The sequence below is a fragment of the Bufo bufo genome, chromosome 7 (assembly GCF_905171765.1).
Source record: "Bufo bufo chromosome 7, aBufBuf1.1, whole genome shotgun sequence".
Lineage (NCBI taxonomy): Eukaryota > Metazoa > Chordata > Amphibia > Anura > Bufonidae > Bufo > Bufo bufo.
In genome coordinates, this window is record NC_053395.1 from 21,878,317 (window position 1) to 21,903,462 (window position 25,146).

At 52.5% G+C, this 25,146-nt stretch overlaps 1 protein-coding gene across 1 annotated transcript in view; it reads right to left on the reverse strand.

Moving 5' to 3' along the window:
• B9D1 (B9 domain containing 1) overlaps nt 1-19,993 on the reverse strand; it is a 46,956-nt gene extending 26,963 nt beyond the window's left edge. The window contains exons 1-5 of the mRNA XM_040441295.1: nt 19,458-19,993; nt 17,598-17,666; nt 15,610-15,721; nt 9,178-9,274; nt 2,501-2,563 (exon numbers count right to left, since the gene is read on the reverse strand). Coding sequence (XP_040297229.1) covers nt 2,501-2,563; nt 9,178-9,274; nt 15,610-15,721; nt 17,598-17,666; nt 19,458-19,517 — 401 coding nt within the window. The 5' untranslated portion in view covers nt 19,518-19,993. The remainder of the gene's footprint in view (nt 1-2,500; nt 2,564-9,177; nt 9,275-15,609; nt 15,722-17,597; nt 17,667-19,457) is intronic.
• Nucleotides 19,994-25,146: the final 5,153 nt, after the last annotated feature.

Genomic DNA, 25,146 nt, shown 5'->3' on the forward strand with positions numbered 1-25,146 from the left:
GATGGCTTATTATTAACAGGGGCAGGTTGTGTGTTAAAGTGACACATGAGGGTGCGGGAACCGCAAAGGCGCTAAATTATAACTAGAAACCAGTGACATCACCAAAGAACTGGAAACTGGTGTTAATATCCGACCTCTGGGAACCAGTGACATCACAGAGGTAACATCCAACCTCTGGGAACCAGTGACATCACAGATGTAATATCCAACCTCTGGGAAACAGTGACATCACAGCGGTAATATCCAACCTCTGGGAACCAGTGACATCACAGAGGTAATATCCAAACTCTGGGAAACAGTGACATCACAGCGGTAATATCCAACCTCTGGGAAACAGTGACATCACAGCGGTAATATCCAAACTCTGGGAAACAGTGACATCACAGATGTAATATCCGACCTCTGGGAACCAGTGACATCACACAGGTAATATCCAACCTCTGGGAAACAGTGACATCACAGCGGTAATATCCAACCTCTGGGAAACAGTGACATCACAGCGGTAATATCCAACCTCTGGGAACCAGTGACATCACAGTGGTAATATCCAACCTCTGGGAACCAGTGACATCACAGATGTCATATTTAACCTCTGGGAACCAGTGACATCACAAAGGTAATATCCAACCTCTTGCAACCAGTGACATCACAGAGGTATTATCCAACCACTGGGAACCAGTGACATCACAGATGTAATATCCAACCTCTGGGAACCAGTGACATCACATAGGTATTATCCAACCTCTGGGAACCAGTGACATCACAGAGGTATTATCCAATCTCTGGCAACCAGTGACATCACAGCGGTAATATCCAACCTCTGGGAACCAGTGACATCACAGAGGTATTATCCAATCTCTGGCAACCAGTGACATCACAGCGGTAATATCCAACCTCTGGGAACCAGTGACATCACAGATGTAATATTTAACCTCTGGGAACCAGTGACATCACAGATGTAATATCCAACCTCTGGGAACCAGTGACATCACAGATGTAATATCCAACCTCTGGGAACCAGTGACATCACATAGGTATTATCCAACCTCTTGGAACCAGTGACATCACAGAGGTATTATCCAATCTCTGGCAACCAGTGACATCACAGCGGTAATATCCAACCTCTGGGAACCAGTGACATCACATAGGTATTATCCAACCTCTGGGAACCAGTGACATCACAGATGTAATATCCAACCTCTGGGAACCAGTGACATCACAGATGTAATATCCAACCTCTGGGAACCAGTGACATCACATAGGTATTATCCAACCTCTGGGAACCAGTGACATCACAGATGTAATATTTAACCTCTGGGAACCAGTGACATCACAGATGTAATATCCAACCTCTGGGAACCAGTGACATCACATAGGTATTATCCAACCTCTGGGAACCAGTGACATCACATAGGTATTATCCAACCTCTGGGAACCAGTGACATCACAGATGTAATATCCAACCTCTGGGAACCAGTGACATCACATAGGTATTATCCAACCTCTGGGAACCAGTGACATCACATAGGTATTATCCAACCTCTGGGAACCAATGACATCACAGAGGTATTATCCAACCTCTGGGAACCAGTGACATCACATAGGTATTCTCCAACTTTTGAGAACCAGTGACATCACAGATGCAATATTCAACCTCTTGGAATCAGTGATATCACAGATGCAATATTCAACCTCTTGGAATCAGTGACATCACAAAGGTACTATCTGACCTGTGGTAACCAGTGATATCATTAAGGAACCAGTAACGTACCAGTAACAGGAACCAGTAACATACTATACAACCTCTGGAAACCATCATTACAGAGGGTTTCCAGGCTCTGGATACTGATGACCTATCCTTAGGGTAGGTCATTAATATCCGATTGGTGAGGGTCCAACACCCCCCAACCCCACCGATCAGCTCTTCCCTTCAGACTCCTGCTCTGGAACTGGGCTGTGATTGAAGAGGGAGGAATAGCTCTATTCAAAGTGCAATGGGCATGCCGGATGCCGCACTGCTCATCTACCATTCACTTCAAAGCGATCTGAGGCGCAGAACCCCAGCATGGCGAATACACTGCATTCAACAACGGAGGCTTCAGGAAAGAGCTGATCAGCGGGGGTGCAGAATGGCGCACGCTGATCCACTCCTGATATGCATTTGTTTCATATATCAATCATTAAAATAAAATAAAATAAAAAATATTACCGGAAGCAGAAAAATATAATATTGGGAGGTGAATGATGCTCGCCTCTCTTTCAGATTTTAATGAGGCCCCCCACATCACTGAGGTGTCTGCAGCTCACAGGCTACGGCTTCTGCATCGCACACTGGCATCTTATATTCTCAGCACCTGTGGGGTACAGCCCTGGCGCAGACTATACCTGCGGGAGACCGTTCCGCGTACACAGAGGGGTAACCTTGTCCCTTCTTAGGTAGGTGACAAATACTGACCGGAGCAGGCAGAGGTCATATGTAAGAGATGTGACACTACTTTACCTGGTGAACTTCTGAAGCCTGGAGGAAGACTCTGGGACAAACATGGGAATCGTCTTTTTATGCCTGGAAAAAGCAGAATAATGAAATAATGCACAGAAGCACAGCAAATAAATATTAAGACGAGGTATGTCTGCCAACAAACCTGCTGACTACTTCCACTAACAACCAGCAAAAATAAAACTATTGTGCTGGTGCAGTCACTGTGTACATACATTACTGATCCTGAGTTACATCCTGTATTATACTCCAGAGCTGCACTCACTATTCTGCTGGTGCAGTCACTGTGTACATACATTACTTATCCTGTACTGATCCTGAGTTACATCCTGTATTATACTCCAGAGCTGCACTCACTATTCTGCTGGTGCAGTCACTGTGTACATACATTACATCACTTATCCTGTACTGATCCTGCGTTACATCCTGTATTATACTCCAGAGCTGCACTACCTATTCTGCTGGTGCAGTCACTGTGTACATACATTACTTATCCTGGACTGATCCTGAGTTTTACAGCAAGACACGGAGGCTTCGTATTGCTTTCTCCTTCTTTACTGAACCACCAATAGCAGCAAAGAGAAAGAATTTACATATAAGGAACCATAGCAACCAAGGTCCCTCCCCACTGGCCCCTATAATAGGCCGCTCTTCCTCTGTGACTTCCTCTTTCTTTGCTGCTGCCACCAAGTTAAGTACATCTTCTTCTTTGCTTATGTCATTGATGTATGGTGTCTATTGTGCGCTGTATACCCCAGGGTGACTAACCCTGCTTGCCTGCAGCGCCCCTATTTGTTGTTTTTTGCGCCTGCCTCTGGCTGGGGCGGCTACTCTAGTCCCTTGCCCTTATCACCGCGCTAGATGCTTCCAGGGACGCTTTCCCGCATCTGCCCCCTTTTTCTTTTTCCTACTCCCTTATCCCAGGGAGAGTTCGCTACCCTGCCCAACTAAGTCGGACCCTTATGGACCTACCGGCTTGTTAGCGCGGCTCCCGGTGCTCAGTGGGCGGGTCCTCTGTCCCCTTGAACCGCCGTACCATCCCTGACGCTCCCAGAGCGGCGGCCATCTTGGGATTGGCTGCCACGATTCGCGGGCTTTTGGGGGCGGAGCTACAGCACTTCCTGCTTCCTCCAGACATTCGGCCACTACACACGGCTCGGTCGGCGGCTCCTGCTCCCCTGCTCATTACACTGCAGCGCTTCTCTCAGGTGACCTCTTCCCACCCTGTGGGTTTAATATTAGTGCGGTTTACAGTTCAATCAGGCCAGTTTGTAGGGATGTCATCAACTACTCCCCCTCAGACGGCCAGTAGGCCCCCCTCACCCTCTGAAGGATGTCTCTCCACTGAGGTGGATGCACAGGCGCTGGCCCTGCAGCACTCTGTATCGGATGCTATTATGGCAGCCATGGGCTCCATGTCATCCATTCTCTCACAAACCATTACCCAGGCTCTGTCCGTCCCACCTCTCACTGTACCTTTGCAGGACCCCATTGCCACACTGCAGCCTACCTCTAATGACCCTCCTGCGACACAGGAGCTTGTGACTGGTGCGCATCTTGCCACCCCAGAGACCGTGCTTAGCTCACGGAAAAGGGCCTATTCCCGCCAGGCAGAACGGGCGCGGACATGGAAATGCGCGAGAGCGCAATTAACGGAATTGTCTGACTCTGATAGAGCTTCAGACGAGGAGGCATTTGCAGACATGGATTACGGGACAGAGGAGGATGTCACCCCCCCCAATTCAGGGCCCCTCGACTTCCGCTACGGCGGCCTCCTCTGCCAAGGATGTGGCGTCCTCTAGCTATGCTAACCGTTCTGAGGTCGTGTTAGACGACTCAGGAGAACCTATGTTCGACCCTGAGTCCTTACATCATCCGCGTTCGGCGGAATGGCTCCCCTCTCCCCATGTGGGGGCTTACTTAGAGCATTGGGTCCGTCACTCGCTTACCCGCGAGTCACGTAATAAGCTCAGGGCAGAGTGTCCCAGACCAGTAGTACCCAATAAGGTGTGTGACACCCCAATAGTAGACCCCAAGATGGCGCAATTTCTGGCCAAGACTGGCTGGAACTCAAAGAAAGGCCTGGATTCAGCTCTCCGCAGCTGCCAGGACAAGATCTTAGATGTCCTTGGTCCACTGACCAAGATCTTGGAGATGGCCGAGACGGCTAGGAATGAGGGATCCCAAATAGACCCCAAGGAATTACGGGGCTGGACCCAGCGGGCCATTTGCCTTACCGGTAACGCCAATACGGCAGTGGCGATTGAGAGGCGCAAGTCAATCTTATTCAAGATAGACCCGAAGCTGGCTAATCTAGCGCTCACTGAAGCGGGAAAGGAGGCCCAGGGCCTCCTTTTCGGCGAGTCTTTCATTAAAGACATGAGTCGTTTTGTGGGCACCTTTACTGCGCTTGACAAGGCCCAGAGCTCGATGCGCAGAGTATTCCAGGGTCGGGTCTCTCATCGGGCCGGCAGTGGTAGGGGCCGCCTTTCCGGCCGTGCTAGTTTCCAGGCCCGTGGAGCAAATAGAGGTTTTGGTGGACATCGTCCATCCTTCCAGGAGCAACGTAACCCGTCTCCCTTCTTCGCCTCCAGAGGAAATCAGTGGCGTTCTCGCTCCTTCCGGGGCAACCCCAACCATCGCAGACCCTTGGGTAAGTGTTCCCCAGACCGGGGATTCTATGGTGCCTTGTGTAGGGGGCAGACTCCAGCGCTTTTCCCACGCTTGGAGTCTCATTACCTCAGACCCGTGGGTCCTTACCACAGTCAAGGGATTTCACATAGAGCTCACGGGGTCTCCCTACCTTGTTCCCTCCCCGCCACTTGTCCCCCTGTCACACCCAGATTGCGCTCTTGTCGACGCAGAGTTGTGCTCCCTCAGACAGAAGCGGGCGATCGAACGAGCGTCCCCGTCACGAGGGGCTGTGATCAGCAATATCTTCTTTGTCCAGAAGAAGGGTGGACAGATGAGGCCAGTTATCAATCTGCGCACGCTGAATGCGGTAGTTCGCTACCGGCATTTCAAAATGGATGGGATCCATCTTCTTCGGGACTTGTTAGTTCCTGGGGACTGGATGGTAAAGCTGGACCTGAAGGATGCCTACCTGACGGTCCCAGTGGCCACTCAGTCCATGGACCTGCTCCAGTTCAGGTGGAACGGCGAGGTCTGGAGGTTCACCTGTCTGCCATTCGGACTGTCTTCAGCTCCTTGGTGCTTCACCAAGTTGCTGCGTCCAGTCGTGTCATGGGGGCGTCCGCCTAATCATTTACCTGGACGACATCCTTCTGATGCACGAATCCAGGGTGAGATTACTGGAACATCTCCAGTGGACGTCGGATTTGCTTTCAGATCTCGGATTCCTCCTCAACATAGAGAAGTCCTGCCTCATCCCGGCTCAGAGGATGGAATTCTTGGGATTCACGGTGGATTCTCTCTCAGAGTCCCTCAGTCTGCCGACGGCAAAGTTGCGGGCGATCCGCAAAGAATTGAGACATGCGCTCCTCATACCCCATCTCTCATTGCGTCACCTGGCCCGCATCATCGGTCTATTAGCCTCGTCCATCCAGGCGGTGTTTCCAGCCCCGTTACATTACCGTGCGCTCCAGCGACTGAAGATCGCCCATCTTCGGACCGGTGCATCCTTTGCGGACGCGGTGGTGCTGGACTCGGAGGCCCGAGAGGAGTTGAGTTGGTGGATCGCCAATCTGGAGGCGTGGAACGGCAGAGCGATTTTCGGCTTCCTGCCAGAATTGACCATAGAATCGGATGCGAGCCTCCAGGGTTGGGGTGCCCATTGCAATGGTGTATCCACGGGGGGCCCCTGGTCAGCGGAGGAGTCCCTCCTGCACATCAATGCGTTGGAGCTCCTGGCGGGATCTTTTGCGGTGAAGAGTTTTTCCAACGGGATCGCCAACGCGTGCATCAGGTTACGTATGGACAATATATCAGCAGTCCAGTATGTCAACCGTTTGGGGGGCACTCGCTCAGCGACTTTGGCTCGTTTGGCCAAAGACTTTTGGACATTTTGCCTATCCAGAGACATCATGGTCCAGGCTGAGTACTTACCGGGGCTGAACAACGTTCAGGCGGATTGGAACTCGCGCTACCTATCGGATGGCAGCGATTGGCAGTTGGATCCTCTGGTCTTCTCAGCAATTTCGGAATTGTGGGGTCCGATGTCTATCGACCTGTTCGCATCACGGCTGACCAGACAACTCACCCGGTTCTACAGCTGGCGTCCGGACCCGGAGGCATTAGCATTGGATGCGTTCCTCCAGGATTGGTCGGTATCCCGTCTGTACGCGTTTCCCCCATTCTCGATGATTCCGAGGACACTCTTGCAGGTGATTCGTCAGCAGGCGGACCTAGTTCTGGTGGTCCCGTTCTGGGGGTCTCAGGTCTGGTTCCCCTCGTTGCTGAGGATACTAGTGGAGATTCCTGTACTTCTCCCGACCCGGTCGGATCTCCTCCACAACCCCCTGGGTCTACAACATCCCCTTCTACTCGACGGATCCCTGCGGCTGCTGGCATGCCGGATCTCCGGACACCTGGATCGTTCGAGGGAGTTTCAGCAGCAACTCGACAGCTATTGGACAGTGCATGGGCTCCCGGCACTAGGAAGTCGTACCGGGCAGCCTGGAGAACTTGGGCTAACTGGTGCGTGGAACGGGACTTGGATCCCGTTTCGGCACCTGTAACCCACCTGCTAGAATTTCTCACCTCTCTCTTCGAGGCGGGGAAGGCATATCGGACCATTAACCTTTTAGGTCCGCTATTTCTTCTACCCATGCGGGTTTCGAGGGCGTCGCGGCTGGCCAACATCCTTCGGTTTCTCGCCTTTTAAGGGGGGCTTGTTTATCTCGTCCCCCGCGTCCTCGTTTTTCCACAACATGGGACGTTTCCCTGGTCCTTACCTTCTTGGCCTCCTGGCCCGGGAATTCTGACCTCACAATTAGGCAATTGTCAGCTAAATTGTTGGCGTTATTTTGCCTTATTTCGTGCAAGAGGGTCTCGGATGTGAGGGCTCTTGATCACGGCGCGCGTTCCTTTACCCCGGAGGGGGTTACTTTCAACATCTCGCGTCGCACCAAGACCAGCATACGTTTCGTGTCCTACCCCAGTTTTCCTGCCTCTCCGATCTTATGTACAGTGGTGTGCCTTAAGGAATATGAGTCCAGGACGCTGGCGCATCGGTCTCCGGCCAGCTCTCAGCTGTTCATTTCTATTCGTCATCCTTTTGAACCGGTTTCTAGCCCCACGTTAGCACGCTGGCTTAAATGGGTCATGTCATTAGCGGGTGTTGACACTTCTGTTTTCACGGCCCATTCTGCGCGTGGGGCCTCTGCCACCGCCTTGGCGGTGTCGGGAGCCAGATTGGAGGATGTTATGCGTCTGGCTGATTGGTCCAATGTTACCACGTTCAGGGAGTTCTATTTCCGCCCTCCATCTAATTTGTTTGCTTCGATCATTGATGGGCTTTGAACTTGCAATACGAAGCCTCCGTGTCTTGCTGTAAAACTTAATGATTTTCCTATTTCATGACGTAAAGTCATAGTTTTATTAAAGACACGGAGGCGAGTATTGCCCACCCTATTCCCTCCCTTGGGGTTTTCTCGCGGTTTTTTGTTACAGGGGTCATGTATCATTGCCTCTATGTATTATTAACCTTTAAGGTATTGTGTTTAGGTTTTTATTGTCCTAATGTTCTTGCATTGACATTGTATTTCATGTTATTTATTACAATTTTTATTGTGTTCGGTCACTTGTCACCTGTTTTTCCAGTGGCGAAGGTGGCGTCTGGACATTCTGTCTTGAGATGTTGTTTCACCTAGGCCTATGGTCTGTTTTATTTTCCAGGATGAAGTCTTTCCGTTACAGGATGCCGTGTTTTCCGGTGGATGTGTTCTGCAGTTTAGCCTGGTTGGCTAGTTGATTGCGCTTCATGGGCGTTGGACTGTCTGTTCCAGTTAGAGTTTGGAGTCATCGTTGTGATGTTCGTGATGTCGGTTCAGTTCGGAGTTATCGTTGGGATGTTCGGGATGTCAGCACCAGATGTTCAAAGAAAGAGGAAGTCACAGAGGAAGAGCGGCCTATTATAGGGGCCAGTGGGGAGGGACCTTGGTTGCTATGGTTCCTTATATGTAAATTTTTTCTCTTTGCTGCTATTGGTGGTTCAGTAAAGAAGGAGAAAGCAATACTCGCCTCTGTGTCTTTAATAAAACTATGACTTTACGTCATGAAATAGGAAAATCATTAAGTTACATCCTGTATTATACTCCAGAGCTGCACTCACTATTCTGCTGGTGCAGTCACTGTGTACATACATTACTTATCCTGTACTGATCCTGAGTTACATCCTGTATTATACTCCAGAGCTGCACTCACTATTCTGCTGGTGCAGTCACTGTGTACATACATTACTTATCCTGTACTGATCCTGAGTTACATCCTGTATTATACTCCAGAGCTGCACTCACTATTCTGCTGGTGCAGTAACTGTGTACATACATTACTTCTACTATCCTGTAGTTCAGTGTGTGACGGCTCCAAAATTCTGAATGACAGGGACTCAGCCTGTCTACTACTCATACTCAGAAAAGTACTAATCCTGGGAAGGTTGCTCTTAAAGGGCACCTTCACCCCCCAAATCCTATTATACATGGACCCACTGACACACTTACCTGCCTGGAGTAAAGGGGAGGTGAACTGCTCCGTAGCCCCTCACTACATCATTCCCAAAGACGTCCGGTCCGTAGACGCTGACCACGATCTGAGGCCCTAAAACACGACAGGGGTGTGAGGTGAGGGGCAGAGTTCTTTATCATTTGCTGAATGTTCCTGCATAACACCACAGTATGGAACACAGATGTCACGCTGTGCTCACTGTGGCCACCTGGTGCAGCTTTATGGAAACACAGGGTTTACGGGACTCATATACTATTACCAGGATAGGCCTTCAATATCAGATTTGGCAAGGGGTACAACGTCCGGTATCGCAGCCGATCAGCTACCTGAGGGGGCCACAGTGCTCGGACCACCGTACATTGTATATTCACTTGAAAGGGACTGAACTGCAGAAAGGCCTTGTGCCCAATGGACGTGACGTCACAGGCCAGGAAAGGTGTCGCAGCGCCCGCTCAGGCACATGACCACCGAAATCTGGCCCCCACTGATCGGATATTGATGACCTATCCTGAGGACAAATCACTAATATCGGAGTCCTGGACCACCCCTTTAAGGGGAATTCACATCCTATAAAGTGATGGCATATTGTTAGGACATGCCACCACTTTATGGTCGGACCAACCTCTGGGACCCCCACCAATCCTGAAAATGAGGGGGTGAAGAGTTAACCCCGTGTGTCCCTAAGTTTTCCCTTCACAGCAGGGTGCTGGCTCCATTAACTTGAATGTGGTGCATCCCCTTTAGGCCTCATGCACACGACCGTTGTGTGCATCCGTGGCCGTTGCGACGTTTATTTTCGCGGACCCATTGACTTTCAATGGGTCCGTGGAGAAAATCGGAAAATGCACCGTTTTGCAGCCGCATCCGTGTTTCCTGTCCGTCAAAAAAATATGACCTGTCCTATTTTTTTGACGGACAACGGTTCACGGACCCATTCAAGTCAATGGGTCCGTGAAAGAACACGGATGCACACAAGATTGGCATCCGCGTCCTTAATCCGTGGCCGTAGGTTACTTTCATACAGACGGATCCGAAGATCCGTCTGTATGAAAGCTTTTTCAGAGCTGAGTTTTCACTTTGTGAAAACTCAAATCCGACAGTATATTCTAACACAGAGGCGTTCCCATAGTGATGGGGACGCTTCTAGTTAGAATATACTGAGAACTGTGTACATGACTGCCCCCTGCTGCCTGGCAGCACCCGATCTCTTACAGGGGGCTGTGATCCGCACAATTAACCCCTCAGGTGCTGCACCTGAAGGGGTTAATTGTGCATATCATAGCCCCCTATAAGAGATCAGGGGCTGCCAGACAGCAGTTTTAATTTCATTGGTGGCCAGTGCGCCCCCCCCCACCCCCCCTCCCTCTATTGTATTATTTTCATTGGTGGCACAGTGTGCGGCCCCCCCCTCCCTCTATTGTATTATTTTCATTGGTGGCACATTGTGCAGCCCCCCCTCCATTGTATTATCATTGGTGGCCAGTGTGCGCCCCCCCCCCCTCTATTGTATTAATATCATTGGTGGCCAGTGTGCGGCCTCCCCTCTCCCCCCCCCCGATCATTGGTGGCAGCGGAGAGTAAGAAGCATCATACTTACCTGCTGCGCTGTCTGTGACCGGCCGGGAGCTCCTCCTACTGGTAAGTGACAGGTCTGTGCGGCGCATTGCTTAATGATCTGTCACTTACCAGTAGGAGGAGCTCCCGGCCGGTCACAGACAGCGCAGCAGGTAAGTATGATGCTTCTAACTCTCCGCTGCCACCAATGATCGGGGGTGGGGGGGGGGGGAGAGGGGAGGCTGCACACTGGTCACCAATGATATTAATACAATAGAGGGAGGGAGGGGGGGGGCCGCACACTGTGCCACCAATGAAAATAATACAACAGATGGAGGGAGGGGGGGCCACCAATGAAATTAAAACTGGGGAGGGAGGGGGGTCTGCCCTCTGCTGTCTGGCAGCCCCTGATCTCTTATAGGGGGCTATGATATGCACAATTAACCCCTTCAGGTGCAGCACCTGAGGGGTTAATTGTGCAGATCACAGCCCCCTGTAAGAGATTGGGTGCTGCCAGGCAGCAGGGGGCAGTCATGTACACAGTTCTCAGTATATTCTAACTTGAAGCGTCCCCATCACCATGGGAACGCCTCTGTGTTAGAATATACTGTCGGATCTGAGTTTCACGATCTAACTCAAATCCGATGGTATATTCTAACATAGAGGCGTTCCCATGGTGATGGGGACGCTTCAAGTTAAAATATACTATCGGATTGGAGAAAACTCCGATCCTATGGTATATTAACTCCTGACTTTACATTGAAAGTCAATGGGGGACGGATCCGTTTGAAATTGCACCAATATTGTGTCAACGTCAAACGGATCCGTCCCCATTGACTTGCATTGTAATTCAGGACGGATCCGTTTGGCTCCGCATGGCCAGGCGGACACCAAAACGAATTTTTTTTTCCATGTCCGTGGATCCTCCGAAAATCAAGGAAGACCTACGGACGAAAAAACGGTCACGGAAAAACGGAACCCCGTTTTGCGGACCGTGAAAAAATACTGTCGTGTGCATGAGGCCTTAATCCCAGGATCAGTGGGGGTCCCAGAGGTCAGACCCCCACCGATCATAAAGTGATCACATCCTTGTGACCCTCCATATGTGCTGCAGCCTGAGAGGAGTGCAAGTACCGATACACTGTAGCAAGCCTACAGCTGTGTGAACTGGAGTGGGGGATGTCTCATCCGATATACTGATGGCAGATCGCTAGGAAAGGCCTACACTGTCAGAGGTGGGACCTGCACCTATCTCCAGGACAGGGCCCCCCAAAGTGAAGGAGAATGCACCGAACAAGCGCAGCCATGCTCCACTCACGTCTACGGTAGTTCCGAAAATAGCAGAGCGCCGAGCCAGCACTCTGCTATGTCCGGAACTCCCATAGAGGTGAATGGAGAGGTGGCCGCCCATGCGCGGTGCGTTCTCCTTTAATTTGTCACCAGTGTCTCAGATGACACAACCCCTGTAAACAAGGATGTTCTCATTCACTGACAGCAAGCAGTGATCTAGCAAGCCATGAAGAAAATGCAAACACATAGTCTGTTAGAGCGTTTCCTGGTCTACGAGGAATTAAAATCTGCAGACAGGGTGACGAGGCAATCGGCGTGTTTCATAGGTAGTCTATACAGCCGAGCAGCGGGGGTGTCTATGAGGGAGCGTGCTCAGTGAGGAGGCCCCGGGTCCGTTAAAGTCTCAGCAGGATCTGAAGTAGCGAGCGCAGATCAGACGGCGGGATGTGCGACCTCTCGGGTGGCTCTGCAGAGCGCGCTCATATCTAATCAGCCTGCAGCAGACGGATCCCTGGGAATAACATGAAATACGAGGGAGGGCCGCATCCCAGGACTGGCGTGGGCAGGCTTTACATCTGTGCCCGCTGGATGCCCACTAAGCTGAGCGTGTAACTTCAGTAGAAGGGAATGTTCACATTAGCATACAGCACCGAAACGCGTCAGGCGCCAAGTACGTCACAGGGATGAGGGCCGAGCCCCCACCACTGCCTTCAGAGCCAGGCAAGATCCCCCCAAAGGGGTACAGGTGTCACTGGGATTGAGTATTCTCCTGGACGGCTCGCTATCGGATATCGGATAACCCCTTTAAGTTTTTGCCGTTGCCTTTGAGTCTCCACTGGGACCTCCACGGATCCTGAAGGTGCCACTGTGCTCCTTCAGTGCTGCGGCTTCTCCTCTGTTTTATCCGGTGCGGCGGAGCCCCAGCCAACTGCTGGCACAGGGAAACGGCAGCACAGCTCCTGTCAAGCCAGTTGGTCGAGGTAGCACTTAGCATCCTGCAATTGCGTTTAACGATGTCGACTACAGGACTGAGGGAGATCTTTCCCGTTGTCTAACTGCTCAGATGCTGCGCTCGCTATTGACTGCGGCATCTGAGGGGTTTAACTGCCTGGATCGGAGTTCTCTCTGATCCCGGCAGAGAGAGCTGGGTGCCTGCTGCAAGTGATGGTGAGGGCCCACCTCCTGCCGCTGCCATGACCTTCCTGCCCTGACATAACTGTAGGACATCCTATTTCAGGCTACGTCCGCACTCATCTGGGGATGAGATTCAGCGAGTCGGTGTGGTTACTTCGTTGTTTATTTATGGGCTTTTTCTCTGCCGACTGCATCGCAGTCTCTCCGGTCGGTGGATGCATTTTTCAAAGCTCTGGGTCTCATCTATGATGACACAGATCGGACCTCCCTGGCCGAGACCTCCGTCAGGGAGAGCGTTCTGCTGAGATCTATTTGTCACCGCCACTTCTGTGAGAAGGTCTGACAGACGTCCTTCTCTACCTCTTGCATGATGTTCTTTGTTTTGGTTTTGGTTTCACATTGTCATCTCCTTTCCTTCTCCCAGGTGTCACCTATTTAGACTAATCCTCTTTCCTTTATATTCCCTCCCATACTGCCTCACTCTGCGGTTTATACTACTTCCTGGATTGAATGTGTTCACTGCTGGAGACTTCTGCTTGTTCAGATAAGTCCTTTCATGTATTATGTTTCCTTGCTGGCTTGATTCTAGGTGACCCTGACTCCCTCCGTATTAAGTGCAGGGAGCCGGTGGTCGTGTCCCCTCACTATTATAGGGTTTTCAGGTGTCACACAGTCTAGGTACGAGGGCATGCAATCGTCTACCTCTGAGACTCTTGTATGTGCTTAGCAGTCAGGGTGAGCTCTTAGGGTTTTATAGGGGTCACCTATATGCTTCTTAGTTTGGGATCAAGCCAGTCAGATGTTTATCCATAACTTCCAGCTATCTGCAACATCATCCGTGGCACTATTGCTCTGAGTTTAGGAGGTGGGCTACGGATACTGAGTGGAACCATCCGGCTCTCCGTAGCCAGTTCTGTCAGGGATTATCAGAGGCTGAAGGAGGCTTTGGCCTTTCACAAGAATCCTGAGTCTCTGGAGGCCGCTATGTCTCTTGCAATACGCATGGATAGACGCCTGAGAGAGAGATCTAGGGGCCCCCACTCTCAGGACGTACTATCACATAACGCATCGTCTTCCTCTGACCCTTTGGGTGAAGATACTCCTGGGTTTATGTCTGGGGACGCACCCATGTAATTAGGGGGAGCTACTCCTGGATCTGCTTTTAAGGGCATTAGTCCTAGGAAGGGAGTGTGTTTTTTCTGCGGACAAAAGGGACATTTTATCGATGTATGTCCATGCGTTCGGGGTCAAAAAGAAAAAAAAAATCTTGGAGCGGTGAGAGGGTAGTCAGAGAACGTGCATTTGTCTTTGACCGGTAGTACCCGATTTCTCCTGACTGCCGAGGTGGCGCTAGAGTCCAAGACTGTGGGGATTGAGGTGTGAACCTGATTGATGCGCAGTTCGTCCGTAGGCACGGGTTGTCTCCAAGTGCATTAGAGTGAACATTTCCGTTTTTGCTATTGATTCTGCACCTCTAACTCAGAAGTGTTTCTCTCAGATGGTGCGTGATATCCGATTAAGACTTTCATCAGGAATTCATCTTGTGTCTTGTGTTGGAGGGTCTCCCTGCTCCCCGCACCCCCTTCAGCCTCAGTAATGCTGGGGGTCCCATTAAGTAATGGCATATTTTATAAGATGGGAATACCCCTTTAAAGGGGTTATCCGATTTCAGAAACATCCCCCCCATGTGCAGGGGCCCCTCACAGGTAATATACTTACCCTGCTCCTGGTCCCCGCACCGCTGCTGCTGATTCTCCCTGAACACCAATGAAAACATCCGGTGTCGGGGGGGAGCAGCCAATGGCAGGCAGGGACGGGGACGAGCCTGCCTAGCGTCACCCGCTCGTCCCCACTTGCCATTGGCTGCTCCCCCCCGACACCGGATGTTTTCATTGGTGTGCAGGGAGAATCAGCAGCAGCAGCGGTGTGGGGACCAGGAGCAGGGTAAGTATATTACCTGTGAGGGGCCCGGCACATGGGGGGGATGTTTCTGAAATCGGATAACCCCTTAAATGCTGACAAGACTGCACAACTATGGGAGAGACAGGGAAAAGCAGTGTGTGTGCCCCACCTGCTGGCAGGATTGAGGCATGACATGGATTCAAACAATTACAGATCAATCCTCCCATTGGGAACGGCCTCGGTGACGTATCCCACAGGGGGCGCCCCCTTCTTTTCCTGCGCTAATTTTGCGCACAGTCTGACACTCTGCTCTCCTGCATGCTTGAATCTTCTTTGCTATGCAATGCTAGTCATCTAACCTCATTCTACTGCATAATGGGGGTTCTTGTCAGGTGCCCCTCTGCCATCCACACCCGCTGGCACTATGTGATCACGCTGAGCAGTGCCAATGGGCTGAGAGCAGGCAGCAGACATAAGTTCCTTAGATGCTGCGGTCACTGTTGAGGAGCCACTCTTCCCATCTATGGCCATCCTGCACCACTACTTACAGCCGTACGGGTTGGTGCTTTTGAAGGTGATCTCCACAGGGAAGTTCCACACAACGCACTGGTTCGCAGTTCTGTTCTTGGAAGCGATTTGGGAAATTCCTTCTTCCACCCCCTGAAAATGGGAAAAGTAAAGAAAATGTATTAGTGAGGCGACACCTGGTGGTAGAATTGAGCATTACAACTGAACACTCCTGTAGATATATACCATCAGATGTGAAGAGAGGACGGTGACATCCACAGTGCCCCCCATAACAGTGACATCCACAGTGCCCCCCCATAACAGTGACATCCACAGTGCCCCCCCATAACAGTGACCTCCACAGTGCCTCCCATAACACTGACCTCCACGGTGCCCCCCATAACACTGACATCCACGGTGCCCCCCATAACACTGACCTCCACAGTGCCCCCATAACACTGACCTCCACAGTGCCCCCATAACACTGACCTCCACAGTGCCCCCATAACACTGACCTCCACAGTGCCCCCATAACAGTGACATCCACAGTGCCCCCATAACAGTGACATCCACAGTGCCCCCATAACAGTGACATCCACAGTGCCCCCATAACAGTGACATCCACAGTGCCCCCATAACAGTGACATCCACAGTGCCCCCATAACACTGACATCCACAGTGCCCCCATAACAGTGACATCCACAGTGCCCCCATAACAGTGACATCCACAGCGCCCCCATAACACTGACATCCACAGCGCCCCCATAACACTGACATCCACAGCGCCCCCATAACAGTGACATCCACAGCGCCCCCATAACAGTGACATCCACAGCGCTCCCATAACAGTGACATCCACAGCGCCCCCATAACAGTGACATCCACAGCGCCCCCATAACAGTGACATCCACAGCGCCCCCATAACAGTGACATCCACAGTGCCCCCATAACAGTGACATCCACAGTGCCCCCATAACAGTGACATCCACAGTGCCCCCATAACAGTGACATCCACAGTGCCCCCATAACAGTGACATCCACAGTGCCCCCATAACAGTGACATCCACAGTGCCCCCATAACACTGACATCCACAGTGCCCCCATAACAGTGACATCCACAGTGCTCCCATAACAGTGACATCCACAGTGCCCCCATAACAGTGACATCCACAGTGCCCCCATAACAGTGACATCCACAGTGCCTCCATAACAGTGACATCCACAGTGCCCCCATAACAGTGACATCCACAGTGCCCCCATAACAGTGACATCCACAGTGCCCCCATAACAGTGACATCCACAGTGCCCCCATAACAGTGACATCCACAGTGCCCCCATAACACTGACATCCACAGTGCCCCCATAACACTGACATCCACAGTGCCCCCATAACAGTGACATCCACAGTGCTCCCATAACAGTGACATCCACAGTGCTCCCATAACAGTGACATCCACAGTGCCCCCATAACAGTGACATCCACAGTGCCCCCATAACAGTGACATCCACAGTGCCCCCATAACAGTGACATCCACAGTGCCCCCATAACAGTGACATCCACAGTGCCCCCATAACACTGACATCCACAGTGCCCCCATAACACTGACATCCACAGTGCCCCCATAACAGTGACATCCACAGTGCTCCCATAACAGTGACATCCACAGTGCTCCCATAACAGTGACATCCACAGTGCCCCCATAACAGTGACATCCACAGTGCCTCCATAACAGTGACATCCACAGTGCCCCCATAACAGTGACATCCACAGTGCCCCCATAACAGTGACATCCACAGTGCTCCCATAACAGTGACATCCACAGCGCCCCCATAACACTGACTCGGAACTGCCTGCTCCCGGAGACCGTATTTCATTTCAGACCGGCTCGCGCACAGGCACTGGTAAGGACTTACCTGTCAGTTAAGATGGCAGATCGCATGTGTTCACGGGCGAACACTGAGAAACTGGCCATCTCTAGTAACAGTGACGGTTAAGTCTCTTTTCGGGGACAGGATGCGGAGTACTTACGGAGGTGGGCGCCCAGTCATGTCCGTACACGTAGCAGTACTTGCAGTAGAGATCATCATACTCCGGGAACTGGCGAAAAAGAAGACGAGAAGTGAGACATGGCAGATGAGGAGCAAAGCACGGTGCTCGGGGAGGGGCTCATACCTGGAGGAGCAGAGCGCGGTGCTCGGGGAAGGGGCTCATACCTGGAGGAGCAGAGCGCGGTGCTCGGGGAGGGGCTCATACCTGGAGAAGCAGAGGGCGGTGCTCGGAGGAAGGGCTCATACCTGGAGGAGCAGAGCGCGGTGCTCGGAGGAAGGGCTCATACCTGGAGGAGCAGAGCGTGGTGCTCGGGGGAGGGGCTCATACCTGGAGGAGCAGAGCGTGGGGCTTGGGGGAGGGGCTCATACCTGGAGGAGCAGAGCGCGGTGCTCACGGGGGGTGGGGGCTCATACCTGGAGGAGCAGAGCGCGGTGCTCGGGGGAGGGGCTCATACCTGGAGGAGCAGAGCGCGGTGCTCGGGGAAGGGGCTCATACCTGGAGGAGCAAAGCACGGTGCTCGGGGGAGGGGCTCATACCTGGAGGAGCAGAGCGCGGTGCTCGGGGAAGGGGCTCATACCTGGAGGAGCAGAGCGCGGTGCTCGGGGGAGGGGCTCATACCTGGAGGAGCAGAGCGCAGTGCTCGGGGAGGGCTCATACCTGGAGAAGCAGAGCGCGGTGCTCGGAGGAAGGGCTCATACCTGGAGAAGCAGAGCGCGGTGCTCGGGGAAGGGGCTCATACCTGGAGAAGCAGAGCGCGGTGCTCAGGGCTCATACCTGGAGAAGCAGAGGGCGGTGCTCGGGGAGGGGCTCATACCTGGAGGAGCAGAGCGCGGTGCTCAGGGAAGGGGCTCATACCTGGAGAAGCAGAGCGCGGTGCTCAGGGAAGGGGCTCATACCTGGAGGAGCAGAGCTCGGGGGAAGGGCTCATACCTGGAGGAGCAGAGCGTGGTGCTCGGGGGAGGGGCTCATTCCTGGAGGAGCAGAGCGTGGGGCTTGGGGGAGGGGCTCATACCTGGAGGAGCAGAGCGCGGTGCTCACGGGGGGGTGGGGGCTCATACCTGGAGGAGCAGAGCGCGGTGCTCAGGGAAGGGGCTCATACCTGGAGAAGCAGAGCGCGGTGCTCAGGGAAGGGGCTCATACCTGGAGGAGCAGAGCTCGGGGGAAGGGCTCATACCTGGAGGAGCAGAGCGTGGTGCTCGGGGGAGGGGCTCATTCCTGGAGGAGCAGAGCGTGGGGCTTGGGGGAGGGGCTCATACCTGGAGGAGCAGAGCGCGGTGCTCACGGGGGGTGGGGGCTCATACCTGGAGGAGCAGATCGTGGTGCTCGGGGGAAGGGCTCATACCTGGAGGAGCAGAGCGCGGTGCTCACGGGGGGTGGGGGCTCATTCCTGGAGGAGCAGAGCGCGGTGCTCGGGGGAGGGGCTCATACCTGGAGGAGCAGAGCGCGGTGCTTGGGGGAAGGGGCTCATACCTGGAGGAGCAGAGCGTGGGGCTTGGGGGAAGGGGCTCATACCTGGAGGAGCAGAGCGTGGGGCTTGGGGGAAGGGGCTCATACCCGGAGGCGCTCAGCAGTCCCCCCTTCCATACCAGCAATTACTGAACCCCACAATAACCCATCACTTCCTGCTAATCCGGCACTGGGGATTCCTTATCCGGAACTCCGGATTATCAGAGGAAGGAGACCATGTCCAGTGGTGAATGGAGAGGAGTTCAGCTCTGGAGGTGCCAGGCAGCCCGGACTAGCGGCTTCCCCACACATTGACATGGACCGGGGTGAGCGCGTCCCCGCTGTCCTCCTCTCCGCCCGCCCGCAGGCCTCGCCGGTACCACTAGGCCTCACCTCTCCGCTCTCTATCTGTCCATTCACATTCAGGAGGAAGACGCTCGCATTAGAAGCCATGGCCGGCGCCGGGACCGGAGACCTGAAGAAAGGAGACCGGGAACGGACCCGGGACCGGAATGTGGCGGAGATTCTGTACTGTGCGCGCCGTTACTAGGGGACGCGCCGACCGTAGCAACCGGGACTACGGCATGCCAGCGGGCCAAACTTCCGGCAGCGTTCAGCAGTCAGGTCTATGGGAGGCGGAGAGCTCGCTGGGCCTGAGGCTGCACACAGCGGTAAGGAGGCAGTGACTGGTGCAGCACTACTCTGTGTAGCAGTGCCGGGTGGCGCGACTCGCCAGGGCTCCACAGCGACATATCGCATGCGATGGGTTACGACGCAATCTCTTGAGGTAATGTCGTGCACATTCCCATGCAGTATGTCACCTGCGATACCAGGAGGACGTTTTATGCAATTATCGCACTGCGTTTTCCAAGCCACGTGTGTGTACGGATAGGAGAGAAGACGCAGGGGATGAAATGTCCTTTATCTGACAGGATTTCCTCCCCATTATATAATGCGGCTTGTCTGCTGGACCTGACTGTGAACGGGAGCTATACAGTGTGTTCAAAATAATAGCAGTGTGTGAATAAAGCTCCAAATCCTTCTAATAGCTTCTATTTCCGTCCACACAAACGCATTGGGAACACTATACGTTCTATTCCAAATCAAAACATGAAGAACAAGATATAAAATTTGTGTTGTTCCTCTAAAAAAAGAAAAGTGAATATTAGACTGTTCAAATAAATAGCAGTGTTTGCATTCTTCTTTACAAACTCAAACACTCACTATATAAACTGAGAAATGTTTGAGGATTCTGCTTTCCTCTGAATCCCTTCCCTAATATTTGGTTGTATGACCGCGGTCTCCGAGAACGGCTGGACGTCTGTGCTGCTCGGAGTCACCACCTTCGGGCCCCTGTGGACAGGTATTCCGGCCCCGGAGGAGCGGACGACATCCCACAGTTCTTCTCTATTTCTTGGTTTTGCCTCAGAAACTGCATTTTTGATGTCTCCCCACAGGTTTTCTATTGGATTTAGATCCGGGGATTGGGCCGGCCGCTCCAGGACGTCAGTCTTGTTGGTCTGGAACCGAGATGTTCTCCGTTTACTGGGGTGTTTGGGGTCGTTGTCTTGTTGGAGCAGCCATTTCAGGGGCATCTCCTCTTCAGCATAAGGCAGCAGGACCTCTTCACGTCTTCTGATGTGTTCACACTGATCCATGATCGCTGGTCTGCGATAAATAGGCCCAACACCGTAGTATGAGACACATCCCCATATCATGATCAGGGGCGTAGCTAGAAATAACTGGGCCCCATAGCAAAAAAAAATTATGGGCCCCCCTCCCGGATCTCCCACCCCCACATAACTCTCGGACCTCGCCGCCACATCCGCAGCTCCTCATGCACTTGTGACGGTTACGCGTAGGACTGAGCACAGACAGTTGGTCACTGGCAACGCATTTGTGCCAGTGCAGGAAATGTATGAATCTAAATGTCTGTGTATAAGGCCTCCTGCACACGACCGTTGTGTGTATCCGTGGCCGTTGTGCCGTTTTCCGGTTTTTTTTTTCGCGGACCCATTGACTTTCAATGGGTCCGTGGAAAAATCGGAAAATGCACCGTTTTGCAGCCGAGACCGTGATCCGTGTTTCCTGTCCGTCAAAAAAATAGGACCTGTCCTATTTTTTTGAAGGACAACGGTTCACGGACCCATTCAAGTCAATGGGTCCGTGAAAGAACACGGATGCACACAAGATTGGCATCCGCGTCCGTGATCTGTGGCCGTAGGTTACTTTCATACAGACGGATCCGAAAATCCGTCTGCATAAAAGCTTTTTCAGAGCTGAGTTTTCACTTCGTGAAAACTCAGAACCGACAGTATATTCTAACACAGAGGCGTTCCCATGGTGATGGGGACGCTTCAGGTTAGAATATACTGAGAACTGTGTACATGACTGCCCCCTGCTGCCAGGCAGCAGGGGGCAGCCCCCCCCCCTGTAGTTAACACATTGGTGGCCAGTGCGGCCGGCCCCCCTCCCTCCCCTGTAGTTAACTCGTTGTTGTCCAGTGCGGCTGGCCCCCCCTCCCTCCCCTGTAGTTAACTCGTTGGTGGCCAGTGGGCCTTCTCCCCTTCCTAATTAAAATCTCCCCCCCTATCATTGGTGGCAGCGGAGAGTACCGATCGGAGTCCCAGTTTAATCGCTGGGGTTCCGATCGGTAACCATGGCAACCAGGACGCTATTGCAGTCCTGGTTGCCATGGTTACTTAGCAATTTGTAGAAGCATTATACTTACCTGCGAGCTGCGATGTCTGTGTCCGGCCGGGAGCTCCACCTACTGGTAAGTGACAGGTCTGTGCGGCGCATTGCTTAATGACCTGTCACTTACCAGTAGGAGGAGCTCCCGGCCGGACGATCGGTTACCATGGCAGCCAGGACGCTCCTGAAGTCCTGTCTGCCATGGTCAGTTACTCTGCAGCATACTTACATGCGCTGTGGCTGCCCGACGCTCATTGTTCTTGTAACTCACAGGTCTGTGCAGCGCATTGCTTATGCTTATAGCAATGCGCCGCACAGACCTGTGACGAGGAGGAGCGCCAGGCGGCCACAGCGCATGTAAGTATGCTGCAGAGTAACTGACCATGGCAGCCAGGACTTCAGGAGCGTCCTGGCTGCCATGGTAACCGATCGGAGCCCCAGCATTACACTTCTGAAACTCCGATTGGAACTGCCGCTGCCACCAATGAAGCTGGGGGGGCCCCCTATCGCACCGCCACTCGAATTATTATTATTTTTAAATCCTCAGCCGGCAGCCTGGGCCCCATAGCCATTGCTATGGCGATCCCTATGCCACTGCCCCCCTTACGAGATCTGCCCTACCCCAAAATAAAATAAAAAGCCCCGATCATCCCCGGCCTGTGCTGTGCGACGTCACTCCATGGCCCCTGCTGCTGGGGATTGCACAGACTCTGATGGCTCTCTGCTTCACTATTCGGCTGTCCCTGCTGCATCCTCAGGACACAGAGACAGGTTTTTTGGGCAGTATTATATAGTGCAGTGGACGGTGCTGCTCCTGTACAGTTCTTCTTTTACAATGGTAGCCTAAGGGCGACATATGCAGGTATACGCCTATACGCTGCCCTCACCTCACTGCTCACTCGTCCTCTTCCGGCCAGTACAACTCTGCTGCGGCCGCAGGAAGCCACTCCCTCTCCTGCACGCACGGCTCTGCCAGGCTCCGCCCCCCCATGTGAAGCCGCCCGCAGCCCGGGCCGTGCAGGTATAGTTAAATAGGGCTTTACTCTCTGTCTTTCCTGGAGGGGGCCCCGTGGGCCCCCCTGACATATGGGCCCGGTCGCAATTGCGACCGCTGCAACCCCTATAGCTACGCCACTGATCATGATGCTTGTCCACCATGCTTTACTGTCTTCACAGTGTACTGGGGCTGAATTCAGTGTTTGGGGGTCGTCTGACAAGCTGCATTCACTATTCTGCTGGTGCAGTCACTGTGTGCATACATTACATTACTTATCCTGTACTGTATTATACTCCAGAGCTGCACTCACTATTCTGCTGGTGCAGTCACTGTGTACATACATTACTTATCCTGTACTGATCCTGAGTTACATCCTGTATTATACTCCAGAGCTGCACTCACTATTCTGCTGGTGCAGTCACTGTGTGCATACATTACATTACTTATCCTGTACTGTATTATACTCCAGAGCTGCACTCACTATTCTGCTGGTGCAGTCACTGTGTACATACATTACTTATCCTGTACTGATCCTGAGTTACATCCTGTATTATACTCCAGAGCTGCACTCACTATTCTGCTGGTGGAGTCACTGTGTACATACATTACTTATCCTGTACTGATCCTGAGTTACATCCTGTATTATACTCCAGAGCTGCACTCACTATTCTGCTGGTGGAGTCACTGTGTACATACATTACTTATCCTGTACTGATCCTGAGTTACATCCTGTATTATACTCCAGAGCTGCACTCACTATTCTGCTGGTGCAGTCACTGTGTACATACATTACTTATCCTGTACTGATCCTGAGTTACATCCTGTATTATACTCCAGAGCTGCACTCACTATTCTGCTGGTGGAGTCACTGTGTACATACATTACTTATCCTGTACTGATCCTGAGTTACATCCTGTATTATACTCCAGAGCTGCACTCACTATTCTGCTGGTGCAGTCACTGTGTACATACATTACTTATCCTGTACTGATCCTAAGTTACATCCTGTATTATACTCCAGAGCTGCACTCACTATTCTGCTGGTGGAGTCACTGTGTACATACATTACTTATCCTGTACTGATCCTGAGTTACATCCTGTATTATACTCCAGAGCTGCACTCACTATTCTGCTGGTGGAGTCACTGTGTACATACATTACGTATCTTGTACTGATCCTGAGTTACATCCTGTATTATACTCCAGAGCTGCACTCACTATTCTGCTGGTGCAGTCACTGTGTACATACATTACTTATCCTGTACTGATCCTGAGTTTTACAGCAAGACACGGAGGCTTCGTATTGCTTTCTCCTTCTTTACTGAACCACCAATAGCAGCAAAGAGAAAGAATTTACATATAAGGAACCATAGCAACCAAGGTCCCTCCCCACTGGCCCCTATAATAGGCCTCTCTTCCTCTGTGACTTCCTCTTTCTTTGCTGCTGCCACCAAGTTAAGTACATCTTCTTCCTTGCTTATGTCATTGATGTTTGGTGTATATTGTGCGCTGTGTATCCCAGGGTGACTAACCCTGCTTGCCTGCAGCGCTCCTATTTGTTGTTTTTGTATGCCTGCCCCTGTTGGGGCGACTACACTAGTCCCCTGCGCTTATCACCGCGCTAATTGCTCCCAGGGACGCTTTCCCTCAGCTGCCCCTTTTGCTTATTCCTTCCCAGGGACAGTTCGCTGCCACAATCAGTTAAGTTTTACCTTATTTGACCTTACAGCATGATAGCGCGGCTCCCGGTGCTCGGTGGGCGGGTCCTCCTTCCCCTTGTACCGCCGCACCATCCCTGACGCTCCCGGAGCGGTAGGGCCGCGAGATCTCGCGAGATCTCGGCGGCCATCTTGCGTTTGGCTGCCGCGATTCGCGGGCTTTTGGGGGCGGAGCTACGGCACTTCCTGCTTCCTCCAGCATTCGGCCACTATACACGGCTCGGTCGGCGGCTCCTGCTCCCCTGCTGCAGCGCTTCTCTCTCAGGTGACCTCTCCCACCCTCTGGGCCTAATATTAGTGCAGTGGCTGTTCGATCTGGCCCTGGTCCTTACCTTCTTGACCAGTTAGGGATGTCATCTAATACCCCCCCTCAGACAGCCAGTAGGCCCCCCTCCCCCTCTGAGGGACGTCTCTCCACTGAGGTGGATGCACAGGCGCTGGCCCTGCAGCGCTCTGTATCGGATGCAATCATGGCAGCCATGGGCTCCATGTCATCCATTCTCTCACAGACCATTTCCCAGGCTCTGTCTGTACCACCTCCCACTGTACCTTTGCAGGACCCCATTGATACTATGCAGCCTACCTCTAATGACCCTCCTGCGACACAGGAGCTTGTGACTGGTGCGCATCTTGCCACCCCAGAGACCGTGCTTAGCTCACGGAAAAGGGCCTAT